This window comes from Onychostruthus taczanowskii, unplaced genomic scaffold, assembly GCF_017590055.1.
Source record: "Onychostruthus taczanowskii isolate IOZ18803 unplaced genomic scaffold, ASM1759005v1 scaffold92, whole genome shotgun sequence".
NCBI classification, from domain to species: Eukaryota; Metazoa; Chordata; class Aves; order Passeriformes; family Passeridae; genus Onychostruthus; species Onychostruthus taczanowskii.
The window spans coordinates 322,917-337,174 of NW_024507213.1; the positions used below are offsets into that span (position 1 = coordinate 322,917).

Here is a 14,258-nt window from a genome sequence, read left to right on the forward strand (position 1 = left end):
CGCGGGGCCGGGGCCGCCCCGTCGGTGCGTGCCGGAGCCCATGAATTGCTCCGTGAGCGCCCGGCGAGGCTGCGCCGCGGCCGCGGGCTCCGGGCACCATGCAGAAGAGCGTGCGGTACAACGAGGGGCACGCCCTGTACCTGGCGCTGCTGGCCCGCAAGGAGGGCACCAAGCGCGGCTACCTCAGCAAGAAGACGGCGGAGACCAACCGCTGGCACGAGAAGTGGTTCGCCCTCTACCAGAACGTGCTCTTCTACTTCGAGGGCGAGCAGAGCGCCCGCCCCGCCGGCATGTACATGCTGGAGGGCTGCAACTGCGAGAGGGTGCCCGCTCCCAAGGGATGCGCCGCGGGCAGCGCCAAGGATGCCGCGCTGGACAAGCAGGTACCGCCCCGAGGGTGGAGGGCAGGCGGGGAGGGACAGCTCGGGCCGCCCCCTCGCACCCCCGGCGGTGCCGCCCCCGGCCCGGCCCCGCCGCTGGAGCGCTCCCGGCGACTCTTGGTTCCTCCCCGAGCCTTGTGTCGCCACCCCCGGTGACAGCCGCCCGGAGCAGCTGCTGGGCTGGCGACACTCGTGCGCGTTCCTCGGCGAACTCAGCGCAGGCTGCGAGGGGCCGGAGTGCCGGAGCAGCGCTCCGAGGAGTCGCCGAGCCTTCCCCGCGGGGCTGCCGCCTGTGCCGGCGATGCTCCGGGGGGGAAAGCGGGCTCCGGGCTGCCCGTGGGGACGCGGGGGACAGCCGGGCAGGTGGCCGGGGGTCCGGCTGAGCCCTGATTGCAGGCTGCGACATCCCCCGGTGTGGCCGGGCCCCGTGCCCGAGGTGCCCGTGGTGCCGGGGGGAAGGAGCGCGGAGGGCTCGGCTGGCATTCCTGCCCCCTGAGCTGCCAAATTCCTGCCGTGTCCCTGGCGGCCCGGCTGAGCCTGCCCGAAGCTGATCTGAGTGCCATGCGTGTGTCAGAGCAGCTAAATACTAATATGTATTACATAACCCCGAGCAAGGGGCGCCGTGGCTGCTCGGCGTGGAGGCAGATCGGGTGTCTCACCCCCTCCTGCTGCCTCATCTCCGCTCTTGGTCTGGTCTGAAGCGTGTTCCAAGCCGGTGCTGGCGTGCCCTGCTGCCTGTCCCCCTGCTCGGGAGGGGCTTTGGGGAAGTTTGGGCGGCTGCAGGTGTTTCCTCCCGCTTGTGACCAAAGTGACAAAGCCGAGCACAGCCGTGCCCTCAAGCCCCGCACATCTCCGAGCTGTCCTGCAGAGGTAACTTTGCCAGGGCAGCTCAGAGCCTCTCCCACATTTATTCTTTCCCCCCACCCATAAATAATCCTGGTGTGCTTCGGCAGCCTCTGGTGTCTCGTGGTTGAGCGAGCAAACTTCGGGGAGCTGGGGTGGCTCTAGCAGTGTCATATTCACCCTCCAGCTCCTGCTCGTTGCTTTGAGGCGTATTTTCACAGAGCTGCACTGGAGGATCCCCAGATGATGTTAAACACGGATGTTGCCCTGCCTTCTTTACATTGGCTTACTACACTTGTTTATCGGCGGTGTTGTTAAATCACAGCTCGGCTGAGGGAACTGCCTGAAAACAAATCCCTTCCGTGCCTCTTCTCTGGGAGCCCGAAGTTGTGCTTTTATAGTGATGAATGAGTTGTTCATAATTACATCTAGTAATAATTACAGGGCAGGAAGCTGAGCTTTTATTGCTTCAGACATCAACTATGTTGGTGCTTTCAAGAATAGCAGACTGCTATTACAGAGTTAGAAGAATTCTTTGTTTGTTTGGGTTTTTTTGTTTTTGTTTTTGTTTTTTGATTTTTTTGTTTTTTTTTTTTTTTATGGGATGCTAGTTTGAATTTTCAGGAGAGATCATCAGGAAATATCCTTTTCTGTTCACCTTCTCCTTGATCCCAAGCTTTATTCAAAGCTTTTGAGTGTTAGTAGCTTTTACAGGTGTGTAATCATTGACGTGCACCCTTGTTTGTGTACACACATAGACACAAATCTTTGCTAAGGTCTACAGGAAATTCCCTCAGTGACTAAAACTGATCCATGGCAAGGAAAAAAAAAAAAGGAAAATATTTGAAAATGAAGCAGTGTCTTTCATTTAGAAAATGTGCTCACATTCTTAAAGGTGCAAAGCAATAAGCCACGAGCCTTCACTTTATTAACAGAGGCAGGCAAACTTTAATCAGATGATAATGAAAAGTCGATATTGCACATGCTAACTTCTGGCAGTGAAAAAATACTGCATAGATTTAATTTGCTTTGATTTCACCACACAAATGTATTAATGGAATGAAAAAAAAAAAAAGAAGAAGAGATGCTCTATGGCAGATTTTGAAGAATCAGATCTCTCCAAAGGAAGGACAAAAGTTACCTGCTTTATTTTGGGGTTTATTTACCTGAGTAACTTAGACATTAGAGTGATATGTGCTGCAGAATTACACAAATGAGGGAGAGAAAGAGGAATTAGTCACATGAGAGACCTTCTCCAGCATGCCTTGAGTGGATATTTGAAAAAGCAATGCATTTTGTCCAAGTTAAATAATAATAAAGATGATGGAAAATGCTTGTAGGACAGATAAGATTTTTGCAGGTCCTTTCAGTGCTGGTTTCCAGTTGCTTGGGCACTGCCTGTCAGGCCATGTGCCAGCTGGAAGTCTGTAAAATTGCCAGAGCTGAGTGGGACGGGTACTGGGCTGTGCTGCCCTGCCCAGGACACTGAATTTTGGCCACCAGGTGTGTCCAGGTGTGGTGTCCATGTCGCAGCCAGCCCAGGTGCTGGGCAGTGACACGTTCCACCCTGCTGGGTGTGACAGGAGCCACCATCCAGAGGGAGATGCCAAATGCCTTCCTGAAATTTGCTCTGATACTGCAGCATGAGGGGCTTGGGAAACAATTGCCATGCCAGAACGTGCTCATTTTGCCTTTTCCACTGGCACACTGGTATGTTTTTTCCTTCAGAGGGATATTTGCTTCAAAGGAAAAATGTGTTAAAAGTGCAGAACCTGTCTTGGTAACGACTGCACGAAGGGTGAATCAACTGCTGATATTCTGGAAATGTGTGGTCAAATTGAGCATGCTGCATATACGGAATGATCTGCAGAGGGAATTCTTGCTTTTAGAGAAAAATGTTTTGATTCCCCCCCCCAGATTTTAGAGGAGTTTTCGTAAACACCAAGCAGGTGTTGCTGTACACTCTGAGTTCACACCTCAGGCAAAAAAAAAAAAAAAAAAAAAAAAAAAGAAGACAAAGACTCATTGAAAGAATAACCGTGTGGAAGAGGCTGAGCTTCAAACCTGCAAATTGGGACATGTAAATACCACGTGCAGATAGGTTCTGATTTCAGTTTGGCTGCTTCTTCCCAGGGGAATTGAGGGCTGTAAACAAGTGCAGCTCCCAACAAGTTCTTCACTGTGGCACTGGGAGCCTGGATGGGAACACATTTCTGCTTTTCTTTCAGAAACTCTGGAATGGAACTCTGTCCCAGTGAGGGGTTATTCTCCTCCAAAAGTAGAGCAAAATGCCCCAAATCATGCTTTTTGCAGAGCCTCACAGAAGGCTGGCACTTGTTACCCAGCAAGTTCACAGATACTTTTTAAAATACTACTGGAAACAAGTGATTAGAGGAATGTAAATATTAACATTATTATTATTGTCCGCGCTGGGAGGAGGCCTGTGTGTTTAGTTTCTTTCATAACTGTGCATTGAATACGTGGAAATGTTCTGATACTGTTATTAATAACTGTCTCGGAGTATTTAAGGTTGCCAATGTGACATGACTGGAGCAGAGATATTCTTTGTATCTTGCCTGCAATAATCTTCCTCCCACTTAGCAAAATTAAATGCAGTATTAGGTCCGTGTCCCCACAGATTAACAGAATCCAATCATTTGAATTTTTTTTCTGCCTGCTGCAGCTCTGGTTTTGTAGAGGACACAGTGATTTTGTGGATCCTCTCTGTTTTACACTTTTTTGCTTGGCACATGCCACCAGCAGCTTTGCTGTACCTTCAGCTACTTTAACATATATTTAACCAAGCAACAGGACTTAAAGGGCATTTTTTAATGAAGATTAAATTAATTAAAAGTTACTCAGTATTTTTTTTTTTTTTTGGGCTGAGTTGCTCAGCACCCTGTGCATGTTTAATGCTGTAGATGGCTGAGGAGTGTTGGGGTTTTTTTTGGCACCTTCAGGATTAGTATTGTCCATAAATCTTACTGCTTGCAGGTGGGCAGGGGATTCCCTGTGGTGTTCCAGTGGAAGGTAGGCCAGAGACCGCCAAGCTTTAGAAATTTTTAGGGGAAATTAAAAAATAATAGATGAGTTTTTCTCCTCATCACCTGAGAAGGAGTAAAAACGATGTGCTGTGCTTTTGTTTTCTCCAAACTTTTGGGCTTTGTTTTTTTTTTTTTTTTTTTTTAAATGGATTACCTTCAGCAGAAAGAGTTAATTAATAAAAAGATGGGTTTCAGTGCTCTTGGGGTTGGTGTTTCTGTAAGATCTTGTGTGTGGCAGGGTCTCTGAGTGGTTCCTGCGTGGAGCAGCTGTGGGGTCCCTGCTCTGGGTCCCTTCCCAGGTTGTCCCTGAGCCCCCCAGGCTCTGTCAGAGCTGTGGGCACATCCCCAGCCATCCCACATGAGCTTCCCTCCCGCTGTCTCCTGCTGCCTGCTTCTCCCCTGCAGCAGGGAAAAGTGAATTTGCAGCCTGGCCTGTCACCTGAGGCAGCAGCTGGGAAACAAAGGCAGAAATCAGTGGAACCCCCAAACGAACAAACAAAGATCCCACCCCAAAACAGCGACCAGACTAACCAAAAAAACCCCCTGTGAGCTGAGCAGGGGCTCTTTGGCAAAGGCTTTGTGCTTGCTCAGCAGCCAGCGTGTTTTGGGGGGTGAGGAGGAGGGCAGGAAAACCTCACAGCCACGTTCACGTGCAGATTTGCCAAAATCCAGGCATTTCCCCCCAGTCCTCAGGATGCATGTTTCTTCTGTGGTGTCACCGGGTGGGTTGTGTGTAACTGTGGATGTGTGGGGGGCTGATAATGCAGCTTCAGGAGGTGTGGTTTACTTGTGGCATGCCTCCTCAAAGATTAGTGGAATCCACACGGACACAGCTGGGAGAACATCGATGACATTTAATTGTTTATTTTTAAACCTCTGGCAGCCCTCACCCAGGTGAAGTGGCTTTGGTCAGGCACCTGAGCCTGATTAATTTCGTTTTCTCTTCTTGGCTTTGGGTCACCCTCGGGGGTGGAAGGCAGCAGGACACCCCACCTGAATGTCCGAGGGAGTAATTAAAGGGACTGAGGTAATAAGATGAGATTTTGGTGAGACAAAGTTTTATTGGCTAGAAAACATGGCCTGAGCTCCTCAGCTTTTCCCTGCCAGGCTTTGTAAGAACCTGAAATATCACAACGTGCTCTAACAGAAGTGCATAATGTGTAATTAAGTTATTGGCTGATAATTAGATCCCAAGACAAACGACATTTGGCAAGGGCTTGTTTGTGGAGCTGCTGGGAAACGCTTTTGGCCGGCAGGTGAAATGTCCATGGCTGGAAGCAGAGGTTGGACCTGACTGGGAAATGCAGAATCCCAGAGCCTGGAGACCAGGAATGTCACTCCGTGGGCTCCCTGCAAGAATGATGTGGGGCACAGCCCCAGGTGCAGCCTGCCAGGTGCCCAGGAGCTGCTGCTGCAGGGCAGCTCCTGCTGGGGCTGGGAGCGCTCAAATAAACTTCAAATAAAGCCTCCAGCAGCAAAATGTGAATTTCATTCTCCCACGGGTCCTGCAGCCAGTGCTGCTGCTGCTGATTTCACTTTCTCTGCCTTATTGATGGGGTTGCATCGATTTGGCCTCACCTGTTCAGCTCCTCACTTGTGCCAGGAGATCCACAGAAAGCAAATTCTGAGTGCAGAAATATCAACTCAGTCCCTAACTTACTGAATACTTCATTTATCTCAATTTACTGTGACCTAACATTCAAACTTGGTCTTTTTTTTTTTTCACTGAGTTTTTTTTGGGCAGGGTTTGCCAGGGTGGGGAGCAGTGCTGCTGGGGCTGTGGGCCTGTCCCACAGAATTTAAACCAGAATTTAAACCAGAATTTAATGAGCCAATCACCTGTGGGTAAACAATCTCCAAACACATTCCACACACGAGCACAACACCAGAGAAACAAATGAAATAAGAACACCAGAATTTGGGGAGCACCTCTTCACAGTTCTTCCTGTGATTACTGATTGAGGGATGGGTTTTTTTAACACTGTGCCTCTGCACTAAATGTGCAGGAACATATGCTTCCAGTTGAGCTTCCAAATTTATTTTTTTTTCCTTGGATTTACCAATCCCACAAGGTTTTCTGGTTGAGCTACAGAATCAGTATTTATAGAAGCAGAGGCTTCCCCAAGTCAGTCCAGCCATTTCAGTTTCTTTTGGTGTTTGCCATGAGCTCAGAACCAGCTGAGGTTTTTTTTTTGGAAGTGTTGTAAACTGCCAGTTCTGAACTGAGCTCTGTTATAATTTTTAATTTTACATTTGGAAGTGTGTTGGGGATTTTTTTTGGTTTGGTTTTTGGTGTGGTTTGGGTTCTTTATATAGTTTTTTTTTAATTGTTTTTTTAGTTTTTTGTTGTTGTTTTGGTGGTTTTTTTTTGTTGTTTTTTTTGTGTTTTGTTTTTTTTTTTGTTTGTTTTGGTGGTTTTTTTTTGTTTTTGTTTTTTGGTGTTTTTTTTGTTTTTGTTTTGGTTTTGTTTTGGTGGTTTTTTGGTGTTTTTTTTTGGTGGTAGATCTGATCATCTCCACTACACCTTTAAAAAAAAAAAAAAAGGTTGTGTTTTAAGAGGCAAATGCTGTAACTTTAGAAAACAATCTAGAATTATATCCTCTCCCTTTTCTCGTGGTGCTGTGGAACTGTGACCTTTGTCCATTTTTTGCCGTCTTTTCCGAGTGTGACACAATTTTGAGATTTTTGAGTGTGATACAACGTCTGAGAAGCAGAAACAGTCTGATTAATCACTCTGCAGGCTTGAGCTGGTGTGCCCCAAGTCCCTGAATTACTGAATTATCCTGAGATTCCCACTGGCTGCAGCGTGCCCTTTGCATCCCTGCTGAATTGCTTTACCTGGTGGCATTCAGCCAAATAAAAATGGTGCTGCATTTTTGGGGTGCTGTGGGTGTTCTGCCAGTGACTGTGTGGCTGTCCCAGTGTGGAGCAGCACAGGTGCTGCTGGCAGGATTTTGGGAGCCCCACCTGAGCTGGATCCGGGGCAGTCCTGGCAGGATTTTGGGAGCCCCCCCTGAGCTGGATCCAGGGCAGTCCTGGCAGGATTTTGGGAGCCCCCCCTGAGCTGGATCCGGGGCAGTCCTGGCAGGATTTTGGGAGCCCCACCTGAGCTGGATCCAGGGCAGTCCTGGCAGGATTTTGGGAGCCCCCCCTGAGCTGGATCCGGGGCAGTCCTGGCCTTGGGGGCACTCTGGGCAGTTGTCACCCCATCCCAAGGAGGGTGTTTGTCTCTGTTCTGGCACTCCCCAGGCTGGTCCTGAGTCACACCACCACCTCCCTCGTCAAAAACAAGCTTCACTGTTTGAAAATTTTAAATAAAATTGTAGTAAGGGGTAAAAGGGACAATATCCAGTGCTGGCATGCCTTGCCAAAAAGCACACCATTAGCTTGGGACAATTTTCCTGTGTGCTTTTCATTAGAGTGGTTAAATGCTTATTAATGAGAGTTGTGCACACTCAAACATTTCTGTGAGTTTAGATGTTCCAGGAATTTCTTCTGCTTGGTTTTAACCTTTGACTTGTCTGCATGACATCCTGTACATTAACTCAATATATTTTATTTCTTCTCGAGGCTCCATTCTGTTGTTTTGACACTACTTGATAACTGGAGGGTTGGTAGTAAATTTTTCCCTTGGAGTCCTGGTTTTTCTCACTGTAATCTTATCATTCAGATAATACAGTCTACAAATGTGAGGAACAGCATTGCTATTTCACACTATTGTTTGAGTTAGTTACACAAATAAAGTAATTTTGATGTTACATAGTGTCTATTTTAATATTGTGCTAAGGCCTAAGATATATTTATCACACTACTATTTCTATAAGCTATACAGTGTATAAATGAACTGACAGATCATACTATACTAAAAAGCAGGTAAAAGGAATTACAAATAGTACTTATATATAATAATTTAATATTAATATAATATCAGAACAATTTAATATTAATATAATATAAATATCATAAAATTTAATATTAATATAATATCAGAATATTTATGATCAATAATAACTTGCAAAAGGTGATACATAAATGTGAAAGCCCGTAACTGTATTTTTAATTTTTAACAAATTTATAACTCTGTTGTCTCAGGACTCTGCTGGGTCCCCACCAGTTGCAAATTTAGGATGGCTGTTTCTGTTTCTTTCTGATTTCTCTTCGCTTCCTCTGCCTTACACAAAATATCTCTCCAGTTTCAGCAAATGCCAGAGATTTCCTGTTCTCTGGAATGGTGGGGATCATGCTCAGCACCTTTGACAGGATGTCTCTGGTGTCCTGCAGAAGGGAGTCAGTTTATTTTTAACCCTGTGCACTCGTGGAGGGTCAGGCACGACAAGAAAATTGCAACCTTCTTTTGCACGTTCTCCCCACTTTTGGCGCTCAAGGAACAATTAATTAAATGCTTAAATAATTTAAGCATTTAATTTTAATTAATTTTAATTTAATTAAAAATGCTTCCTGCCAGTAAATCTGTTGGGGAGAGCTGAAATGCTGCAGGACAAGGGCAAAGCTCTGCTGGGAGGGCGGTGGGGAGGAAGAGCAGGAGGAGGGGAGGCTGCAGCCTGTGCAGTGCCAGCTGTCGTGCAGATGTTGTGCAGATGCTGTGCAGGGGAAGGGAGCTGCTGGTGCCCCTGGGGTGATCCATGCAGAGCTGATAGCCAGTTGATAATCAATTACATCTGATTCCTGGAGCACTGCTCTGAGAGCTTGGCCAGGAGCAGCAGGCAGGGCAGGGCTGCTGGGGTGGAACTGAGCCCCGTGTCTGTGATTTTCCAGGTTTTTGTGTCAATTTTCTTTTTTTCCAGGTTTTTATGTCGATTTTATTTTTTTCCCAGGTTTTCGTGTCGATTTTGTGTCACTGAGGTCTTGCAGTTGTGCTTTCTTGACCCAATAAATACCTGAGGGCTGGGAGAAGCAGCAGGGCCTCCTTTCTTGTCAAGGACTCAGGAAAGAATTGTGGTTGTGATTAATAATGGTGATTAATCCTCGTTTGGAGACCCAGCTTGGCTCAGCAGGGAGGCGTGCTGTGGGGCAGAACCAACCTCTGTGAATGTAGTGGCTAAAGTACAAAAGGGCCACTTAAACACCGAAGATCAGTGGCTGCATCTCACCAAACTCCAAACTGAGTTGCATCACACCTGCTGGGGTTTGTGCTGACCACTGCTGCAGCAATTCCTGCTTGCCTCGCTGGCTGCTGTGGAAATAAATCTGTCATAGCTGCAGGGGAGTGAGGAATGGTGAAATGATGCCATGAGGGGTGGCACAGGGCAGGGGTATTGTATTTGTAGGAATCCCCATGGCAGGGAGGAATGGTGAATCTATGTTCTCAGAAGGTTAATTTATTACTTTTTAATATTATATTATATTATATTAAAGAATACCATACTGAACTATACTAAGGAATACAGAAAGGAGACAGACAGAATGCTAAAAAGATAATAATGAAAACTTGTGATTCTTTCCAGAGTCTTGACACAGCTGGACACTGACTGGCCAAAAAGTCAAACAACTCACAGCAGAATTTAAGCCAGAATTTAATGAGCCAATCACCTGTGGGTAAACAATCTCCAAACACATCCCACACGCGAGCACAACACCAGAGAAACAATTGAAATAAGAACTGCTTTCCTTTTTCTCTGAGGCTTATCAGCTTCCCAGGAAAAATAACTCTGGGTGAAAGAATTTATTGAGGGAATGTGAATGCCACAGAGACGGTGTAGGATTTTCTGGCTTGTCACTATGTTGACATCTGACCACAAACTCCCCCATCTCGGGATCTCCTCTGCTCAAGCTGACCCTGAGGTCTGTTAAAAGTCTCTTTTTCCCCAACCCAGCTGTCCAAGAAGAAATCAGGAGTCTTCAGCTGTCATTCTCAAGGCTGTTTGTTATTTCTTATCTAAACCATTCTCTGTCTGGCCTGCCAGGGTCTGTTCTGCAGGTCAGTCTGAGGCACACTCCCTGCCCACGGGGCTGGTGCTGTCTTTTACACTACAAACTACGTATTCCATATTTACAGCTGTGTCCCAATGCCTATCACCTGTGTTAGACAGGGACTTTCTACTCCACACCAATCCCAAAGTGCCACCATCACCAAGCAGATGGAGGCTGGGAAGAAGAAGGGAGAAGGACAGGACAATGCCCAGATCCCTCCATCCTGTCCCCTAGATCCCCAGAGTGAAACTCTTCAAAATTCCACCTTCCACCCTGTAACAGCTGCTGTTGTGCTCCTTAAACTTCTGTGACTTGTAATTCTTCATATGGAGTTGGTAATTTGCTCCATGGGTTCAGATCCAATTTCCAGGTGTTTTTGGCTTCCTGGCAGGGTCTCTGAGCCCCTGCCAGGGCTTTGAGCCATCCAGAGGGATGTCCTGGGTTCTAAAACCACCACTGGGCAGGGAAGAAGGAGTTGATGGACATAACTTTGAGAGGGGCAAAAGGGTTAAAAGGCAAAATCTCCATTATGTGGGTGAGCACATGGTAGGGAAGGGCTCTGCTCTGTTCCCAGTGCTGTAATATTTTCTCCATTCTGTCTCCTGTTGTATTTTTGATAAGATGTAATAAACCTTTCTAGATTTATGAACAGTGAGTAGCTATTTCTCGCACCTGGGAGAACTCTCAGCAGGGCTGCAGACCTGCCAGAGCTCTGTCTGCACCCTTGGGATGATGCTGGAGTCCTTTGCAGACCCTGGGTGCTGCTCTGCATCCCTGTGGCTGTGGGCAGAGAAGGGAATTGGCCCTCATGCATTTTTGGGTGTAGCACCTGGGAGGCTTTGTCTGCTCTAAATGTACCTGAAGGCCCTTCAGTAATTTTATTCCCTTAATTCTGTCTGGCCTCTGTTTTTGGGTAGCTCAAAGAGGCATCAACCTGTCAAACTGAGAGGGATGCCAGGTGGTTTGTCTCTGTGTGACATAAACCAGTAAACCAGTGCCATTTGTGTCTGCGTGAGACAAACAAATATATTTACCTCCCAAGGAAAGGAAGGGGGGAAAACCTCAAGTATCTTCCCAGCACTGCTTCAAACAGGTTTTGCTACAGATCATTGACTCTCTGCAAACGCGTTTTTGATTTTTTTACTTTAATTTTTATTTTTTTTTGAGGGCGTTTGAATGTGTACCTGACACGTGTTCACTCCCTGTGTGATCCAGAGCAGAAGGATGCTTGTCCCGAGTTTCTTGCCTCTTGAGCCCCTCTCACCCTGGTGAATCAGCTTCCTGCCTCTGCTGTGACTCCTGCAGACACAACCCAGCCTGAAATGCAGGATTCCATCCCATCTGCACGGGGATGTCTGTTTGCTCCTGCAGCCTGGCTGCGCTCAGCGGGCTCTCACCTGCAAGTCTGTGCACACAGCAGCACCTGGGCACTGCCAGGCCCCTGCCCTGTGTCTGGGCTGCTCCTCCTCTCATCCCTGGCTTCGTTTTCCCCTGGGACCTGTTGGCTGTGCTGTGCAGGTTTGTCCTGCCAGGCAAGAGGCTCTCCCTGGTGCTGCTGGTCTCAGTTGTTCCATGCTTCCACTTGGGGTTTGATGCACTTGGCTGAAATTGGAGAGAGTTTTTATTCCTAATATTTATTTTGTGAGCAAGTTATTTGTAATTGTAGCAGGTCCCCTTAGCACCACTTGCATTAGAAGGGTGAATATATGAGTTTTTTATAATTGACGCTCATTGCCAGGGTAATAGCAAAAGTTTGTTCACAGATTTGCTCAGTCTTTGTGGTGTCCCCCTCTCTGACCCTTTCCCTCCAGCATTTGTTTTGCCTCTTGTAAATTCCAAACTGCTCTTGCTGCATATTCCTGGCCTGGTTTGTGCCCCACAAGTGTTGGTGTGGTGCTTCCAGGAGCAGTGCTGGGAGCTCTGGGTCAGTCCCCGTGCTGCCCTCACCAGCAGCAGGACAGAAGGTGACTCCAGCTGTGAGCAGGAGCAGAGCAAGAACCCGTGTTCATCACTTGTGTCCTTCCCCGTGGGCCTCCAGCTCGCTGTGTCCTGCTCCTGCAGCCCCTTCTGCAGCTTCCAGGGCAGTGAGCATCTCTCACCCTTTATTTCTGGCAGTGAGCATCTCTCCCTCTCCTGGCTGAGACACCCTGACTTTCTGCTGCTGTTTTTAGGAGAAGTGTAAGCACCCAAGTCCTCTCATTCTGAGCACTGCAAGGCACCTCATCTTTCTGAATTGTGTTTTTCATCTTTGCTAATAAGTTTTGATATTTATACTTCCCCACCTTGCAGTAATGTCAGCATTTGACAGTTACATGCAGTAAAAACAGACAGTTTTTTTTTTTTTTTCCCCACTACAAATTACTGTGCTGTAATACAAAAAATCAGAATTTTCTGAATTCTTGACTGACTCAGGAGCACAAACCTGTTTGACTTGAATTCCACACATACTCTTCAATGATTTCCTAGTGCACTCCAGTGTCACCCAGACTTTTTGCTGGAGTGGACCTTGAAAAGTGGCTGGGAGAGAGCAGACATCTCCCAAAAATCATCCCTCACACCCCAGGGCTGGCCAGGACCACCAGTGTCACTGCAGCCCCTGGGAAGGTGATCAGGAAAATCCTCCTGGGAAGCATTCCCACAGGCATGGGGCAAGGAGGGATTTGGGGTGGTCAGGGGGATGCACAAAGGGGAAATCACACCTGACAGCCCCCAGCAGGGATGGGGACTAACACTCCTGAAGGACCAGCCCCGAGGGCAGTGAAAGATGATACTGAACCTTCACCCAGCACATCCAGTTCTGAGATGGGACTGTTGGCCCAAATTGTAGGAATTTTTTTTTCTTTTTGGTCAGGAAAACCAGCAAGGCTTCCCACTCTGCTTTCTTAAATTTTCCTCTCTGCTTGTTGTCAGGAAGTGGAATCACGTGTGAAAAGAAATATATATGCCAGGACATTGTTTCAAGTTGCTGCACAGTGATCAGTCTCCTCTTCTTTCTGGAAGAAATTTACTGTTGGCTCAGAACCATAACGAAAAATTCAGAATTCTTACGAGTTTATTGCAAAATAAAAAGATAAAAACTCTTTCTGTCTTCTTGTGCCTTTGATGTGCTTTTTTATCTCTAATGCACATGTTAGTGCACCATGTATGTGGCATGTATTTTCTATTTAACTTTTTTAAATTTTTTTTTTTTTTTCTGAGGAAGTAAAAGAGGTTGTTTTCTTTTTTAATCGCTTCCCATCTGATTTAAATTTGAAGTAGTCATTCTAGCTTGGCTCATGTTTAAATTGTAGCAGGAAAAAATTGTGCAACTAGAATAAACTTAACTTTAAACTTTTATGCACTAATGAACAGAATGTGATATAATTGCTGCTAACTCAAGCTGAAGCCTATTTTCCTTGTCTTGAGTTACTTGGAATATATCTGTAATTCAGTGGTTTTCTGCCTTTTGTATTCTCCTTGTGCTGAGCAGTAACAATCTTTTTAAAAAAAACCCAAAGTTTTGCTGCCCTGGGGAGTGTAAAAATAATTTTTTTGGGCTGTGTTATTGCAGAGGTGGAAGCACAGAGGGGGATGTGATTGTTCAGCTTCAAGACTTTCCAGACACTGCCAGGACTCACCTTGGCTCCAGCGTGTGTCACTTCTTTGCCCATTTCCTTTCTGATTTTTCCCTTACCCCTTCCTTCTCCCTGCTGTTCACTCAGGTGGCTTTTTATTCAGTCTCCTCCCCCTGGGGTATATTTGGGGAATCCCTACCTGCTACTGAAGATGGATCATTTGTAAAGCTGGGACACCCCCTAGCACAGCCCAGCTTTGTGAAGATTTGTTTATTCCCACTCCACTTACTTGCATAAAAATACATAAATGGTGTTTCTTACATCAAAGACATAAATTGTCTGTCCTTTACCTGATGCAATTTCACAGTGGTGGATTATTTAATCTAAGTGACTTCAGTAGACTTTTCTAAATATATCAAGTGGGACCAGGTGCCTGATCTGCTTTAATACCATGTACCTTTTATTAAGGGTTGATCAGCTGCCATTTCCATTTATATTTCCTGATG

At 46.6% G+C, this 14,258-nt stretch overlaps 1 protein-coding gene across 1 annotated transcript in view; it reads left to right on the plus strand.

Annotated features, from left to right (window-relative positions):
* Nucleotides 1–6: 6 nt before the first annotated feature.
* RASGRF2 (Ras protein specific guanine nucleotide releasing factor 2) overlaps nucleotides 7–14,258 on the plus strand; it is a 124,509-nt gene continuing 110,257 nt past the window's right edge. The window contains exon 1 of the mRNA XM_041426632.1: nucleotides 7–383. Coding sequence (XP_041282566.1) covers nucleotides 99–383 — 285 coding nt within the window. The 5' untranslated portion in view covers nucleotides 7–98. The remainder of the gene's footprint in view (nucleotides 384–14,258) is intronic.